Below are 18,702 nucleotides of genomic sequence, written 5' to 3' on the forward strand. Positions count from 1 at the left end.
TATGGTACATGGCAGATACATCCAGAGCTTTGGACATTAATCCAAGGAGGAAAGTCACATAAATATGTTAGTTTGCCTCACAAACACAAAGGTTAAATAAGAAAGAAAACACCCACATATAGTACACCGTGTCAGCACAAATGCACACAAAGAAATCTAAACTTATATATATAAAAAAAAGGAACAAAATACACCAAAACGCCATCCATACGTCCCCTGACTCACGTGATTTAAGCGGGACCATTGGCATCCCGCTATCCCATTGAGGAGCGTTCTTCCTAGTTTTCCTCACCATTCTCTAGTCCTTTACAAACTAGTGGCAACACACTGGCTGACAGGACACAAAAATGAAAACTCAGCAGCTTTAATCAGCAGTTCTCATTCCTCTGCACCAGCTCATTTGCTGGTGAGGTGCTGCATTCTGCAATTTCTGCGGAAGAATCTGTTGAAACTGCTACAGGAAAAAAAAAAAAAAAAAAAGAAATGTCAGTGCAGCTGCAGCGATCTGCAAGTTGCAAACTGAAGCAGCTATTTAAGGAGCACAGTCACGCACGCACACACATAGACAAAATGATACACGCACAAAGACACAGAAACAGCTCAGTGGGGAGAAAGGGAAGCCCACAGGAAACACTGTGTGTGAGGCTCCGGGCGAGATGCCCTACAGCACTCTGGCCATCAATCAGGAATATATTCCACTCACATACACACACATGTAGTCTAGACATGTAGTAACATTTGCAACTTTCCATAGCTGGACAATTGTAAACAAACCATGAATGAGCCACCTTACCATCCCAGTTTCTCCAGGAGTTTTTTCGGCTGGAAGGAAAAGGAGTGCCCAATCCAGACATGTCCAAGTTCTGTATCAAATGACTGAGCCTGTTCATGATCCGGTACGACGCCTCACCGCCCTCCCGCAGAAACTCATGCAGAGACATGAGTGCTGGCTGCTGGTGTCACACACTCAAATGAACATCCACAGAAGACCTCCTGACGCACTTTCAAAGCTCTTCTCCACACTCTAACAGACTCCAAACGCAGACATGGGAAAGATCCTTCTCTGCGGTAATGTGCCAGGTCACATGCATCCTGTGATGAGATCTCTGCATTGGCTACATTCAAGGGAAGCCCAGTGTCCTCTGCAGAGCCACATTTGGGGACTCAAGGAAACAGTGCAGTGCGAAGCCAGCAGAAGCAGAAAGAGCTGAGTCACTGTCTGCACAACCTCTGAAACTAGCACTGTTCACACCAGAGGTGAGAGTGGCCCCTTGTCTGCTCTCGCACTCTGATGCACACACGCACCTCGTCGCCAGCGCAACTATTGACAGCTAAAAGAAGGACAAGAGGGGAGGAGGATGGAGCGCAGCAGAAGCAGAGGGCAGCCGGTGGAGCACAAATCCCCGTCTGCTGCTCAGGCTAATTATATTCCTCCATTCCTTAACTAATCTGTCTTTTCTTCCCCTCTTTCTATCTCCTGAGAGTCTTAAATGCATTAAATTCCTGGGAAACGAGGAAAGAACAGACAAAGGATGTACCGAAACTGATCACATGCAAAACTAAAAACAATTCCAACATAAAAACGTTATAAACTCTTGGATTAGGGTGTGTTGTCTGTCGGTATCAGTAGCTGAGATGGAAGGGCAAACATAGCGGTTGCTCTTTGATGGGAGAGAATGAGAGGAGGTTGCTCTCTGGCTTCAGGCTTAGATTTATTTGTGTGTTTTTTGGTGAGTGCTTGGCTGTGTTGTGTGGTTAAAGCTGGCAAGCAAAAGGCAGCTCACAGTTTATAGGCTTAGAATAGAGATGAGAGAGCTGCACTCTCTCACATACTGATGAGGCGACTGCAGGGTACAAGACACACAACAGCAGCTTCCCATTCAGTGACATTCACCCTCGTACCCCAGTCTCTCTGTCGTCCCCCCTGTCCTCTTGTTAATCAGGCCTGATCTCCTCTTTATTGCTTCTCCCGTCTCCTATGTGCTACCTAGTCTATAACCTATCACCAGTGTTTGCTTCCACACTTGTATGTGTGGAACATATGCTTTATGTTATTGTTTCAAAACGCTCATACACTTTATCTTTTCTCCCTTTCCCACAAATTACGATAATGAAATGCACAAGGACATAAAATGATAAGTGTTTACTGTCAACATGATAACATGCTCACAGTGGTGATGCTAATATGTGCTAATTAGCACTAAACACAAAGTACAGCTGAGGCTGATGGAGCCGTAATCATGTGTTGCAGGTATTTCGCTCATAAACCATGAACGTGAGAATGAGCACATTCAGATCAAAATATCAAATTTATCAGAACTATTGCAGAGAGGAAACATCAGGGGATTGCGGAAGTCATTAGGATTAATTCGCAGAGGATCATATCAAGCATCACCATATGCTGCATGTATGTTTTATCCAGATGCACGTATGCAACGGCTTCTCTTTTCCCTTCTCTTCAGTCCCACCTCCCTATTTTTTCCTATTTTTCCTACCCATCCAGCCTCAAGCAGATGGGGCCCCCCACATGCGAGCTGACTTTCAAAGTTACTTCCTGTTAAAATTGGGTTTTTCCTTGCGACTGTCACTGTACTGCTTGCTCTAGCGGGTTCAAGCTTAATGAGTTTTGAGAAATCTTTGAAACAATAGCGGCATGATAAAAATGACCACAGATGTACAGCAAAGTATTTAAAGTAAAGCTTCTATATTCCTCCGTTTCAGTGATATTTAGTTTGAGAGGAATAAACTCCAACAGTATAATACTGCGGCAGTCTCCTTGACTCTGGGCACTAGCTGGAGACTAATAGCGGCCTGCTGGATCCATCTGGCTACACACCTGCTCTGCCTCCAGGGATGAACAGCACAGCTCACTTAGGCTGAATGAACCCGTGACCCCTAGCTAAAAAAAGGAACCTGACACTCACATTATGTTAACAAATAAAAGACCTGCATCCATATCTGATTTATATGCTTCCTCGTCGGGCTTTCTCGTCAAACAATACAACAGAGAAGTATTTGATCAATAATAAATGACTAAACAACTAAAAGCAAACGCTCTTGAGACAGCTTGAGGTTAAGCTTAAACACTTTCATGGACCTCCTCACTGGTTCGGCTAAACAGCAACACACATAATCAGAGAGGCGTGAATACATGTTAGCCATATAAGCAGAAAAAAAAGCCTCCCCAACCACAACATATAATGCTACTTATTAAAAAAATAAATAAAATAAGGCCTTCAAGCATCACCAGCTGCACATGAACACATTCCTGCTGGAAAAGCTGAGACCTGCGACTCACTGAACTGGATGTGTCCCTTTGAATCAACTGGAAGTAGGTCAAATGCCCAGTAGGAGAGCAGTGGAGAGGCTGTCTATGATCAGGGCTGCAAGTAACAATGGTATTTATTCTAATCTAATCCCCTGCTCAGCCTCCGATCAATCACTCCACCTATAAAATTAAATGTCAGTTAAAGGTTAGTGAGCACTCCAGACTGGAATATCTCGGCAACTGTTGCATGTGCCGGCACGCAATTTTTGGCATTAATGGTTCCGACGTGACCTTTGCATATAGAGCCACAATTTCAGTTTAAAGTCTTAACTATTGGACGGACTATCATCAAAATGAGAGCACGTCATCTTTCGTTCAGGTTGAACTGTGATGGTGGTCTAAGTTTTAATCCAGAACCATCAATATATTCATATGTCAAATACTTCAAGATCAAATACCTGCAAAAGTGCAGTTCCCCTCAATGTCAAAAGTACTTTGTATTTAGCATTAATTAGCAAAGACTGCTAACATATATGATGCGAAATATGGCTTCTGTCTGATCAATAATCAAACAACTACCAATAACCAATTACACAGAGGTAAGAGATTCAATTATTTGTCTGTTCCATTAATTATTCTTGTGATTATGATAAAGCTTGGCTAACTCACTCCTGAATTTACCAAAAAAGGGAAAATACAGAGAGGTACAGGTGAGGATGCAAACAGATCTTCCTCAATTGCATCAGTTCTCAGCTCATGTTAACAGTGCAGCTGAGAGAGTATTAGAGAAACCACAATCTCAAAGACACAAGACAGCATGTTTGTGAGGCTTTCTCCGTTTTCTGCATTTGACAACATCAGATCAGGGGAGAGGAGCAGCTCACTAGATTAGACAATGCTGAATCCTTTTCATCCGCAGTTGACTTTGTTTCCCCGAATCTCTCTTTTCGTCACTCTCCCTTCCTCTCTGCTGTCTTGCGCGATCAGTCTCACCTCTCTCTGAGCCGATTACTGCTCTCATCCTCCTGCCACAGCACATTCCTGTCACATTCCCCTCATAAACAGCTACCAGAGGATTTCTGTGAGTGTTTACTATAATGTAGCGTACTTGATGAACGGTATGACCTTATTTTCATTTTCATTTCAGCGTAGGGAAGAGATGCCACTCCCAATTCATATTCAGAACTGCAGTTTGTCTATTTTCATTCCTCCAGCTTGGACATAGCCATGTTCCACTCCTTCCTCAAGTCCACCCACTCACTACTGCCATGCTTTCACCATATTCAGTGCTGAGAAGAATTCAACTAGAGCCCACGGTGCTGTATTATTAATTACAGCAAGAGCTGCATTATCACAGAAGATTCAAAAATCAATAATGCAAAAGTAAAAATCACAAAAGGAGCGTACACTAAACGTTATTTCTCCTCGCTCTGCAAAAATGAGGTAGGGTTTTTCACATGCAGGTGCAAAAGGGAATGTGTAATGGTGTTTCAATTAAACAATCAATGGCAAAAGAAACAATATGGCCAAGAAACAAATGGTTTTCGGTGTGTGCATCCATGCTTGTGAGGGTGGATGTGTGCTGGCAGTGAGTGGATTATGAGAGATCTATACAAACAGATCAAAAGAGAAAAGAACCAAACCTCAGAAATCATATTAGCGACGTCATTCTAGCAAAGGAGAAAGAAATTTGTCCTTTAATCAGTGGCAATAAATCGAGAAGAGGCTGCAGCAGGGACATCAAAATATGACATGTACAGCCTGGAAAGGGGTAATCACGTCAACTAGAATCGCCTGCAGCAGCCTTTAGATCAAATATGAAAGCATACTGCACTAAACTCAATAGCACAGACCTGACAGTAAAACCTAACTAAAGGTTTGAATGTCTGAAGTGACAAGCCTCTGTTAGGTAACCATTCTGGGGTTACAGAGGTTGCTGAATCATATATAGGTCACTATGTCTCCCTTTTCTCCCTTTTCAACCTTTTCTGTAATCATATTTCAAATACAGTAGTGATTAGGGTGGAGCACGGGAAAAAAATAGGCCAGTAGGGAACTGTATCGCAACACAACTCACCCTGTGCATATTTCACAGGCATCACTGTACTGATTAAATGAGAGTCTTAAGGCAATTTAACATTAAATCGTCTGCGATGATGCTTGTGGTCTTGACCCATTATTGTTGGATGCTGGAAGATAAAATCTGTTACACAAACTGAAAACTACAACACGATCAGGTAGGACAGTTATAACATGCAAAGCTTTCTCACTTATATGGGTGCGGGTCTTGCTCGCTGGACAAATACATGTCTAATAAACAGCACAGAGCTCACTGATATGATACTGCGTTTTATTAATGGTTTTGCTTTCATTTTTGATTTCAAATTTGATCAAACCAGAGAAACAACATTTAGTCTTATTGGCTCTGCCTTCAGATTATTATTTCACCAATATGTCATAAATACAACAAATACAATCGTAGCTAAGAAGAATACAATGATGGGAGACGATAGCTCGTTCGATTGTGTTGATGTCACCCACCTATGCTTCGGGTGACGGTCCTCAGTCTCTCCAGCAGCTCCCCGAGGGCCATCTCCTCTGTGTTCATCCACAGGATCATCCTCCAGAGGGACAGCGGAAGACCAGCTGCCCAGCCAAAAGACACTTTCACAGGAAGAAGAGACAGCTTGCCTGCTTGTTGCTGAACGGTGGTTTGGAGAGCGGATGATGAGGAGGAGGACGGGAGACTGGGAGACTGTCGCCGTGACAAGCCCAGCCGAGCAGAATGGAAGAGGGAGATACGGCAGGGTAAACTAGCCCAAGACGTGGCTGCCTAGCTGCTGTCTAATAGAGATTCTGGTGGAGAGAGATCTGAGTTGAAGAGGGCGTATAGCTGCTTGGCAGTGCTAGGATGCTTGTGAAAAATGAAGGATGGAGCTGCAGAGAGAGAATGATGCTGAAGCTGTTGCGGCTGTGGCAGCCTCAGCTACGACGAGTGACGAGTCCTCCGCAGAGGGATGCAGAGCAAGGACGGCAGCAGCAATGGAGATGGGGAGTAGGTGGAGCGGGAGACAGCCTCGTTCACACATGCATGCTTCAGCCTCAGCACACATGATGGTGCAAACCTGTGCAGACCTGGAAGACAGGCGGGGGGAGGGGAAGTCAAGGTCAGCGTAGCGGTTTCGCACAAACAGCTGATCCAATAGTGACATCCAGTGTGGAGGAAAGGCATAACAGCTGTGTCATGAAACCTTCTGATGCACAGAAATGTACCGCAGACGGCGGTCATGCATCATTGATTATGCTGCATTGCCACCATGTGACGGCAAGTGGTTATGACATAAGTGAGGTGGGCACTGTACAAGAAAGTACCAGTTTTGCCAGTTTTACTAGAAATAATCCTGGCAGATAGCAATAACAAAACAAGAGAGAGGATATTTCACATATTATCTACATTAAACATCATGTCATAGAAAATAAAACAAATGTGTCCAAGGTCGGATTTCTGACATTCATCGCAGCCAGTGTTAGGGCACTGTTAAAGTAATTGCACTGTTTTAAATCTACTCAAAGCTGCTTTAACAACAAAGTGACAGTCACATAAAACACATAGAGAATGACCTTCATTCAAACCTGGACCTGGCATTCCTGTGGATGATGCTTAGACATGTAGCACCCACCTAGACCAGACCAGGCACCCCCACCCCATAGCAATGACACTCCTTGATGGCAGCAGCCATCCCCAGCAGGATGCTGCCTGACACAGGCACACACACAAAAACGGAACAACTAAAAAAAAACAGGAAAAACAGCACAAGGTGTTGACCTGACCTCCAAAATCACTAGATCCCAAACTGATCAAGTATCTGTGGGATGCACTGGAACAAGCCTGATCCACAGATGCCCCTCGCCTCAACCCATAGGACTCTCAGGCCCCCCACTAACAACATCCTGTTACCAGACACCACAGGACACCCTCAGAAGGCCCATGTCCATTCTCTGATGAGTCACAACTGTTTTGGAGGCACAAGGGAAACCTACATAATATTAGAAAGGTGGTCATAATGTTGTGGCTGATCGGTGTATATCTAAAGAGTCCAACTTTTTTGTGGATCTTTTGTCTTTGATAGACATTAATATTTCATGCATGAAGAGTCACTGCAAACTCACTTTATTACAGAAATTCCCACAACACTCGGCTAATTCAATTCAATTCAATTCAATTTTATTTATATAGCGTCAATAACAATACAAATCGTCTCAAGACGCTTTACAGAAACCCGGCCTGAAACCCCCAGAGCAAGCCTGAAGGCAACGGTGGCAAGGAAAAACTCCCTTTTAACAGGAAGAAACCTCGAGCAGAACCCAGCTCATATGGAGGGACCCATCTGCCTAAGGCCAGCCGGGTACAGACAGAAGAAAGAGAGAAGAGAACAGCAAAGAGAGAAGAGAAGAGAACAGCAAGATAAACATACATCTGTCATAGATACACATATCTGACTAAAGTGTACATGTGGAATCTTATGATACAAACTGATGATGTTACATGACAGTTTGAAAATGTAAGAGGAATCATAGGCAGGTTGGAGAATTGTTCATTCAGGTAGGAGTGGATAACTGCAGGATTCCATGAAGACTGGGCAGGCTGATGAGACCACGACAACAGATGTAGTATAGAGCTCCACAGGAAACACACAACTCCAGGCCAGAGATACTCACAAGAAGAGGGGGGAAGGGGGGTGGGACACACACAGCAGTAAACATTCTACATAGTAATAGCACAGAATTGTATGACTAGTAGTATATAGGAAATTAGAGGGCAAGAGCTCTGTGCCAGAGAAAAGAAAGTGGAGGATGCGAGAGAGGAGAGAGAAGAAAGAAGGAGGACATGTGTTTGGTGCATCGTCCCCCAGCAGCCTAGGCCTATAGCAGCATAACTAAGGGCTAACACGTCTTGTAAATAAATATAGAACTTGTACCGTAGTTTTAGTAATTTATTAAAATATGCACTTTCAGTTGTATATCATAAGTCACGGTAGTGAGTCACCGAGCACAAAATCAGGACCAAAAATACGAAACTGAAGCAGCTAATTTAAATTCAGCCATCTTACATGTGTGTTTTCCTACTGTGAAAATAGCTTATTGGCTCGAGGGAGCTGGTAAATTGTCTCAAGGGATGCCGCTTGTGGCACAACATAACTGAAAAGAAAGAAAAATGGTTTTACGAAGCTAGAAAGGAGCGAACTTACCTGAGCCCTGCAGCCAGCTAGCATCTTTGTAAACTTACATGTGACTGCTATGTGGCAGCAAGTACACCTTTACTTAATGACCCAAAGAGAGAAAAGACCGAAGATTTAAACGCTAAACTTTGTTAGCATTTTAAGTTTTAAAAACAGCTAGAGAACGCGTTTTTTTTTGCAAGCAGGTAATGAACAGGTGTGCTAATCGGAGGGTGGGGTTCACCTGGTAGATTGAGTGAGGACCTCTGCTGGCCAGGCAGGGAATGACAGGGTCTGAAATGTCAGGCCAGGTAGGTAGAGACAATGGGAGAAAATATTATAAATGGTCTTAATAAACCTTCAGTGTGACAATAATATGCAACATTAACAGTTTTCACTCTTTCTTTATTACAAGCAGAATGACAATACAGTGCTTTGCCCTCATTTGCTACAGACAGGCTGGCAAAAAAGTCAACAAGTGAACTTTTTAAAATCTTTTTTTTTCCAAAAACAAACCAAAAAAAAATAAGTAATTTCTCAAAACCTGTTTAGTAATACAAACAGTGCCATACTAAAGTTATGATATGAAGCGTGCCACTGAGAGCACAGAAGTAGAGGTTTCAGACCGTCGCCAAGCTCAGGAGTGACAGGATGAGCACCTGCTGTTGTGCTGATGGACTTAGAAAAAGCAGTTTGACATTCTGATCAGCAGAAGGCTGGTGTGATAAACCCATCGAAGACAAGAGGCTGACACCTACAGACAGTTCATTCCTAGTCAAGTTATTTGGTCACTTCTTTTTTTTTTTTTTTTGTTTCTCACCCACTACAATCTTCATAGAAAAATAACTTGTGAGGAAGAGTGAACTATAAACCCCAAGTTGACAGACAATAGACCTTGTTTTTAGGGTAAAACTGATCTGTTGTGAGACAAAGTGCAGTGTGTAGAACTATTGGTAAATCTCTAACGAATCATATAACATATATTTTACTCTCATTTTGGTTACAAACTTGAACACACACATTCTAACAGAGTTAAAATATAGTCTTGTCTCTGAGATACAAAAGTAGCAAAAGAAATATTCACAATGGAAAACGCAAAAATGACAAAAAAAGAAAAAAGGTTGTGGAAATTTGAGTTACTAAAAAAAAAAAGGTGTTTGAAGAATAACTACAAAGAATTCCCCATCACATTATGAAAGTTAAATAGACCTTACAGCATTATTATAGTAGGAGTGGTATGTGACATGTAGAGTATGTCTGACATGTACAATATGGCACAGTGAGGTGGGACACTGCGTTACAAGCACCAAAGGTCTTTCCTTTAAAACGACTGAGGTCAGGATGTGGAGCCTCCGCGTCCAAACACGTGTGGAGGCTCGAGTCAAAACTGAAAGGGTCAAGGGTCAAATCCAGACCTCCCACCAAACGGATAAATCTTCTGTGCCCCAGTAAAAAAATACTGAACACCTTGTTATTAAATCTATACATGTTGGCAGATGGTGATGTGTATGAAAATAAACATTATATATATTATATATATATATATTTATATATAAGAGAAAATGCTTCAGAATCTCACATTCAAGACTCCCGGAGTCAGTCACTTCCTATGTAACCTGACAGCTTTGGAAAAAAAAAAACTTCAGATGTTAGAAATGCAGAAAAGAGATTCATCCATAATGAGCTACAATCTTCTGCTGGAGGACATGATGGACAAATCAGTTCGACATTCTCATTGATTTGATTGTGACATCGCCGATTCAAGTCTCCATCCTACTCACAACAAACTATACCTTCAACCCACAGTCTCACCACATAAAAATTAACTTACATCCATACGTAACAGTGACTGACATCAGTAATTTCAGAAAAAAATAACTCGTGGATTAACGCAACGAAGAAGAAGACAACCCCCTTGACAACATTTGCATTCTTACATTAACTTTTGCATAACACAGAGCTCGGCAGCAGACACACGAGCACAACCAAACAGTGAGGAACAGCGAGTCGTTCAGGACGTCCACAAATATAAACCTCAGGAGTCCCAGTCTGCTGCTGTTGCTGTTGCTGCTGCTGCCCTACACGACCACATGGTGGCGGGAGAGGGTGCAGAGAGCCCACCGTTCAGGAGAAAGAAAAAGTGCCATGGTGTGTTTCGTGATGAATGATGTCTGGGGACAAAAGGGAGGATGACGAACAACCGGGGGAAGAATAGATCAGCATGCAGAGAGAGATCCGACATGCTACACTGACAGATAAGAAGGATTACAAAGCTTGACACAATCGTGACGGTAAAAGAAAGTAGAAGGAGGAATAATAGACACACTGTACCAGACATACATGCCCTCTGAACCTCCTTGTACTCCCACGAACGCGTTTAAATTGATCTAGAAAATGTGTATCTATGAATTAAGGCAGGGTGGCTAAAATACTGCACATCCCTTTTCAGATTTTTCCCCCATCTCTCTCCTTCAGCTGATGAGTGTGTGTGTGTGTAAGGCTTTGTAATACACCACTTCTGCTACTTCTTCTTTTTTTTTTTCTTTTAACACCTTTCTCCTTTGGCTCCTAGCCTGCTGCTGCTGCTGCTGCTGTTGCTGTGTGGTTACCTGTAAGGCAAAGGTGTGTCACATATACAAACATACAATAACAGGCAAATTCATGCGTGCACGCGCGCACATGCACACGCACGCACACCTAAAGGGCTGAGCTTGACGGCTACCCCTTACTTGGCCGGACCACATACTGTACAGAAATGTTTTGTAAATGACAAACATTTACAAAGAAGCAAAAAAAGAAATAAATAAATGAAAAAGAAAGTGGAGGAACAAGCAAGACTGAAAATGATTACGAGGAATATCCAAAAACCGACTGTTCAATCAGGACAGTTCCACAATGCAAGAAATGTCTTCGCACATGGTTCCCCTTTTGACTTCACATGTAAATGTTGTAAAAGTTTGAGAAGAAACAAAAAAAAAAATAAAAATAAAAAATAAAAAATGAGATGATTATGAGAATGAGGAGTCAGGGCGATACTATCTAAAGGGTTGTCCACTCACATGTAGCCCAAAAAATGCACATGGTGAAACTCAGCATGACGTCCATGCTACTGATGTGTGAAAACACCTTGGCGTTTTGTTCTACAATTCCTCGATCCTTGAGTTACAGATCTTGGTCACACATCCTGTGATGTTTTGTACGTTTAAGCCCAACGAGATCACACAAAGTTTCTTCAGAGTCTGGGTTCAGACGGAGGTCTCTGGCCCTGGAGCGTAGTAGGCGAATCCTGCCCCCGAGAGACGGAGCACGTAGGGGCTGAGCGAGCACAAGTCCGCCGATCCTCCTTCCGCCAAGTGGGCCAGGAGTTTGTGGGGAAGGGGATCGGACCTGCGGAGCGACAGCGTCTCCGCGGCGCTAAGATGGAGGTGAGAGGAGTCCGGGCTCATGCTTTTGTAGGATCTACGGAAGGACAGTGGAGTCATCTCAGCCACGCCACCCGGCAACAGCTTCTCATGTTCCTACGGAGAGACAAGAGAATATGTCAATAAGTCAAAGGAATTCTCAGGAAAAATGAGACCAGAAGAATATAACACATGCAGAGCAACAAAAACAGATGAGAAGTGAGAAGGTGAGAAGGTTTCACACATATAGACAAAAGGGAAGGGTTATTTTCAGGAGTTTTAATTCATTTTTTTGGTTATATTTTGAAAACTGAACAAAAAATTATTATGTATGGAAAGATCAAAAACAAACAAACTGATCAATGACAAGTAGCCCTCTAAAACAATATTCCACTATGATTACCTGCCATGTTAGATTAAGCATGCTCATAAAATGAAAACAAAATTCTCACTTGCAATGCCACCTTTGAACACCAGGTGTCCCCAGTGTACCTGGTAGGGTTTACCAAACATACCGGGCAACTTAGGTAAATATTTTTTCACATCAGTGTTGTCTGTGACATCAGTGTTGGATTAGGTACCCTGTGGCCTTGCCTAATAAAATAATACCTTGGCCCAAAACGGAACCTTTAACCTTTAACCGTTTAAGTAAGCTTAAGTCAAGTCAAAAAAAATAAAAAATCCCAACCAGTGGCCGAGGATTTTAAGTAGTCTGTGTCCAATACAGACGGGGTAAAATCTAATTTGGCTGCTACCCAGATCAAGTTAATTCCCATGCCACATGCGGTGAGCAGCACAGCACACTCTAAATCAAGCACTGCTGAGTTAATTGGGGATTGTGATTCCTGAAGGTAATCTTGACAGAAGTAAATTTCTCTGGCCCAGACCCCGTCAGCTTGAGACGCAGTGAGACTGCATGCCGCATGCAATGAAAAGCAGCAGGAAGCGTCATGGCAGCGGCATTAAAAACTTGACACCCCACTGTCAACGCCCCTCTGTGTGCTGTTACCATGGAGACCCTAGCCCACCTAGAGAAGGGGCGGGGCGGGGGGGCAGTCTAGGGTTTGCTGAGCGGGGTGCTGTGGCTGTGTGACATCATGGAGTCATAGGTCCTAGCAGCGTTTTCTCCGCTGTCTCCCTCACAGGTCCTATCAGGATGGAGCGGTTTCCTCTCACTGGCTTGCCCTCCACCAGCAGGGCCAGGAGCCACAAGGCCCTCCAGGGCGCCCACTGTCTTTACCTTCTGTGGGTGATGTTAAAGGAGAGGACGTGGTAAAGGAATCTAAACTTGATTTGATATTAGCATCTGGTGTGTCAGAAGTATTTAGCATTGCTGAATAGTGATCTGAACACCAAAGACACATTTTAAAAAGAAAATGGCTCTGAGTACCATTGACCTTAATGAAACTAGGCCGACAGACCATGGTTTGGGACTGTAAAGATTTTCTGTAAATCAGATTTTGACAATGAGATTGCCACGGTTAAGTGGTGAACCGAGGCTGCAGCCATCAAAGAATCTATTTATTGTTAAGTCTATAAAATCTTATCATAAGATTCATAAACAACCATAACATTATTCATATCTGTTACATTAAAGGCCTTTCACCACTTCTCTATTTAACATAACACATTTATGGAGACAATCCCATGCTAGAGCACTGATAGCGATGCATTTTTTTTTTTTTTATTAGTTAACTAGTAGTGATTTATCTCCCAGAGAGGAAGGTGGGTAGGTACTGTGGCAATGGAGACGAAGTAGTCTACAGCCACGGCAGAGCCATTGGTAGAAAAACGAGAGTTACATATATGTAACCATGGTCCTGTGAGTTCCATCTCTGGTAATCATTAAGAATGAAATAGTAGTATCTGGTGTTTCAGGTAAGAAAGAAACTCACTCTCCAGCACAAAGATTTTAGTCTAAATTATGAAGTAATACCTCCTTCTACCAGAAGGGGGAGACAAATGCTCCGATCTGTTGCTTTAAGCTGTACTGTATATAATACATTCTACAAATCAAACTATGGGTTTAAATTTATCTTACATTTAGGAACATAATACCTGATAAAATACCATCATGTAGAAAAATACAAAGACAATGTGACAACAAGAAAGACATAAAGGCATTGCATAGTGCATGCAACATACATTTCTTAAAAAAGGGATGTAAAACACATAATGATTACTGTATATACAATATACAATGTAACCTCAAAATGATAGGAGGATACTACAAATTTAACGTGGATATATACCAAACCTTATGGCGTCATCAATAGCTGGTTGTTAGTTTCACATTAGGCAAGGTGTTGAGACAGATAAGTGGTTTACAAGGGGACATGCCACCATGCATACAGAGACGAGGGCTTAAAAGAGAGAGTCACCTCCTCTTCCTGCTCCTCGCTCGTCTTTCTGGGCCAATCAGAAACTCATTCTGCTGGAGGACTGAGAAAGCATGAAGATGGTGGATGGCTCCACAGTAAGGCACGGGCGGGCGGACTGCAGTTACCACGAAACAGCGCGTGAATGCAGGGGGGCAGAGTCAGCACGGGAGCAGTAGGGGAGAGCAGGAGAAGGGAAGAGAGGAGACAGCAATGAAGAGGGAGGAAGAAAAGGCAGCATGAGGATAAGGTGTAACGGGGAAAATGAAAGGAAAACGGAGAAAGCAACGGGTGATGGTGTGAATTTTGATTACAGTGATCCATCAGGGCGCAGTGAGAAAGAAAGAAGAAAGACAAAAAAAGAGGAGAAAAAGAACAGGAGCAAGAAATCTGTCAGACCTTTCACTCATTTTTGCATTCATGGTGAAGCTTGCTTCACAGGAAGGTAAGGTTAAGCCACAGGGAACATGAAGTCATAGTAAATCTCGCTGACGCTCAAAGCTATTAGGCATCTTAATGGTCTTCCTGGATGATTAATAGAACGGAACAGATTTGCAATTTACTTTTATGATACGGTGCACGCTTGGATTTGAGAAAATTCTCTGTATCATGTAATTTTAGTTAGCGAAAAGAAATATTGTGCCAACGCTACCAAATAACCGTTGAATTTTTAAAAAAGGCAAAGCAACAATTAGTCATTGGTTAATAGCTTTAGCAAAGCATTTGGAAATAGCTAAAGGGAAAAATATAACATCTAATTTGGGATAAAAGACAATTTAAAGCGTCACTGTGTAGCTGATGCCAAGATCCCACCTGTGCACGTTCGGTGGCTGTGGGACACATGGCTCTGCAGAGGATCTTCTTGATGACATCTGGCAGCAAGCTGACCGTAATAAGGAGGATGATGCTGAGCCAGGCCGGACCGCTGGACAACATCTGCATAAACACGTAGTACATCCTCTGGTAGTTCAGGAAGGGCCTGAGCAGCAACAGGAAATGAAAGATTTATTTATTTTTTTCCAGAAATGTACTTTTAAAAATGAGCTTTACTGATTAGTAAAATCAAATCATACCAAATTATACCACCCCAGAGAAGAGAGAAAATAACATAGAAAAGTAATGAGCCCCAGATGACAAAGTGATTGATCCAGGTCCAGTGGTGTGTGTCCAAGGCAAGCTGAAACAAACAGAATAAATACATAGTAAACACTACAACCGGTCAATAACGTCGTTATGTTTGTGCAAACTAAGCGGCCGGTGTATTTATGTAACATAATAGTTGACACGTACGAGCTTGTTCAGCTATATTATCAGAAGCTCACACACCTTGAGCGTAACGGTGAACACCAGCACGGTAAAGACGAGGGTCCCGAACGTCCAATTCCCGAACATCTGCAGAGGAAGATGAGGAAGAATAGGATCAGTGCCCTCATCCATCAAATACGCCAATCACCATGCATCCGTGGGTTAGTAAAAAAATCCTATGGTTTTAAAGCGCATCTGTGAGCACAAGAAATGCAGGGAAGAGACACCCTCACATCATATATGTTATATATCTTATAGTCAAGATGTGATCTGTTTGAGAAAGCACATCCTATCATCTATTTTTTCAAATTCGTGGCCAATAAAGTGAAAATACTTTCACTGTTTTCTCTCATTTTTCTACCTGCTGATTTGTTAGAAAGGTTTAATAAGCAGACAGCAGGAGCGGGCAGATGGAATGAAAGGGGGGAGGAGGTGAATGGATAGGGGGGATCAAGGCGAAGAAACTACAGAACTTACGTAATAACTACAGCTGGTTGTTGACACCAGTACACCTGTCTTTGCTAGAATCCCTTCTCACATTACTCTTAGTGAGATATATCAGCAGTGAAATAAAAAACACAAACAACCCCAAGAACTTCTAGCACAAACACATGAGCACACACACACACAAATGCACAAACACAGTAGACAAACAGATGTTGGATCTCAATCTCTAGCACGTATTAGTATCAAACTATCTACTACCACAATGAGACACGAGGATAATGTGGGGAAGCATCTAAGATTTCTACCATGTCAGTGGAGTTGTCAAGATCGGGTGCTGTGCAGGATTCAGGGGCTTTACAGAGATTAGGGGGAATAATGGAGCACTGGAAAACTACACATTCAAATGGAAGTGCATGGATGATGCGAAGTGAGGACGGGTGAAACCGGATGAAACGGTCAAACCGAAAGCATAAGGGATACGACAGGAACTAAAAGGGCGTGAAAGACAGAGAGAGCTGACAGGGAGGGAGACAGGCTTACCATCTGTGTGTTGGTGGTCATAAGCTGAAGGAGGAGAAGAAGAAGAAGAAGAAGAAAAAGGAGGAGGAGAAGAAGAACAGAGAGGAGCAAAATAAAGAGAGAGGAAGCAGAGATAAGGAGGGGGAGAAAAGAGAAAAGAATCAGGACAAAGGGTAAAAATGAATTTCAGGATGTTTCAACTTAAAAAACAGGACCGAGGGCAATCAAAAACAGTTGACATGATACAAATTAACAATACAGAGAAAGATGCTATTGCGTTGCCGACATGAATGGAGATCCAATGTTGCTGACCTACGACGAAGGGGGCCCAGGACAGAAACTTTACTCTTACTCTACCATAATAACAAGTGGACCCAGTGCATTTAACTCCTCTATAATGACAATCCAATGGAGATGAGTGAGTGTTCATAAAGACAGCACTTACTTTGTATCCATTATCCCCTCTTTAATTCTCTAAGTGGACTGCTCTGTTTCTACTCACATCATGAGAGCTCTCATTGCCTCTGTTTGCGCTGAGATAGAGGCTCACCTGGCCATTGCTGGTGAAGGTGGTGTTGTCGAACAGGAAGTAGGCACCAAAGAAGAAGATAACAGCGTCAAACACACCCAGGCACGTCCAGTACAGGAAGACAGGCCAGCGGAGGAGGGAGTTCTTAGTGATGTCCCTGAGAGTGTCAGGAGGAAAGACAGATCAGACAAGAACCTTTCATCCCAACCGTCATTCACAACATACTAATAATATTTTAACAGACAAAACTCGGGCAGCGGGTGACTTATTCCGACCTCACCTGTACAAGGAGGGATCCCTCTTCAGTGTCTCCATGGTGACATGTTGCTCAACCAGGCTGTACAGGAGGATGGGGAGTGAGGTGAAGCTGATGTTGTACAGTGTCAAATAAGCGGTGTCGTACAGAGGCTGCAGAGGAAAGGCGAAACAGACAGAATCAGACAGAAGCCGTCATAGAATTTGGACGCACGTACTGTCAGTACTCATGTCCTGGATTGAACGAACGAACATGGAGCAAACAAATGGATTTAAGTCATTTAAGTAACTGCCATTAAGTAGAGGGACCTTAAAGAGACAAGAGCTAAAACAGCTAATTTCAGAGAGAGCATGAACTGAGGGTCCGCATAAATGGCCAGTATAACACAAATAAGAACGTTTTTTTTTACTGTCAGTCATGCAGAGGAGTCTAGAGGAGTCCTAGAATTAAAACATATAAAGCTGGACTAGAGCTAAATAGGTCCCTTTTAATATTTAATAATAGTTATATTATGACAAATATTTGTCTAATATTAAAGGGGAATTACCGTTTTTAACAACCTGGACTCATCCATATAACTTTGGGGTCATTTGGAGTCGTTCGGACGATATTTAGATCTGCGTATATCCATATAGTGGGAGTGACTGGGGCACCGAAACGCAGCCTCTAACTAACGCATTATCTGCCGCGAAACTCGTTCATTTCACCAATATTTTGTTATGATACGCTAGTGCTATTCCCCGTTGAGTCCGGAGTTACCTGTTATCATCATCCGGGGTCTGTAGATTGACCTACTAACCTCTGACCTGGATGATGTCATCTGTGAGCGCCGCGCCCACCGTGCGTGGCTTGTTTACCCATAATTTGCTACTGCTAGTTTTTTGCAACATGGCTTACTATTTTTCCGATTCTGAGGTTGTGGACGACGACTTTGTTTATGATCGACGTCCTTACCATTTTGAGCCACAGTATATGGATGAGGAGCTCGTTGAAAGGAGGATGCAGAGGCAGATAGAGGAACAGCTGGACAAAGAACAACAAACCGCTGCACGTCCGCAAATAGATAACAGGTAACTCCAGACTCAACGGGGAATAGCACTAGCGTATCATAACAAAATATTGGTGAAATGAACGAATTTCACAGCAGATAATGCGTTATTTAGAGGCTGCTTTTCGGGTGCCCCATTCACTCCCACTATATGGATATACGCAGATCTAAATATCGTCTGAACGACTCCAAATGACACTAAAGTTATATGTGTGAGTAAACGATCGGATTTTATGCCAGAAATAAGGTCCAGGTTGTAAAAAACGGTAATTCGCCTTTAAGTACTCTTTTAGACTCTTTTAGTCTGAATACTTTACTATATTCACCGGCTG

General features: G+C 42.8%; 1 protein-coding gene across 1 annotated transcript in view; it reads right to left on the bottom strand.

Moving 5' to 3' along the window:
* Nucleotides 1-11,732: 11,732 nt before the first annotated feature.
* LOC311487751 (phospholipid-transporting ATPase IH-like) overlaps nucleotides 11,733-18,702 on the bottom strand; it is a gene marked incomplete at both ends in the record, with an annotated part of 30,551 nt that continues 23,581 nt past the window's right edge. The window contains 7 exons of the mRNA XM_084544115.1: nucleotides 11,733-12,005; nucleotides 15,080-15,245; nucleotides 15,340-15,443; nucleotides 15,593-15,658; nucleotides 16,559-16,582; nucleotides 17,088-17,223; nucleotides 17,347-17,474. Coding sequence (XP_084400241.1) covers nucleotides 11,733-12,005; nucleotides 15,080-15,245; nucleotides 15,340-15,443; nucleotides 15,593-15,658; nucleotides 16,559-16,582; nucleotides 17,088-17,223; nucleotides 17,347-17,474 — 897 coding nt within the window. The remainder of the gene's footprint in view (nucleotides 12,006-15,079; nucleotides 15,246-15,339; nucleotides 15,444-15,592; nucleotides 15,659-16,558; nucleotides 16,583-17,087; nucleotides 17,224-17,346; nucleotides 17,475-18,702) is intronic.

Source organism: Chelon labrosus, assembly GCF_963514085.1.
Source record: "Chelon labrosus genome assembly, chromosome: 5".
Taxonomy (NCBI): Eukaryota; Metazoa; Chordata; class Actinopteri; order Mugiliformes; family Mugilidae; genus Chelon; species Chelon labrosus.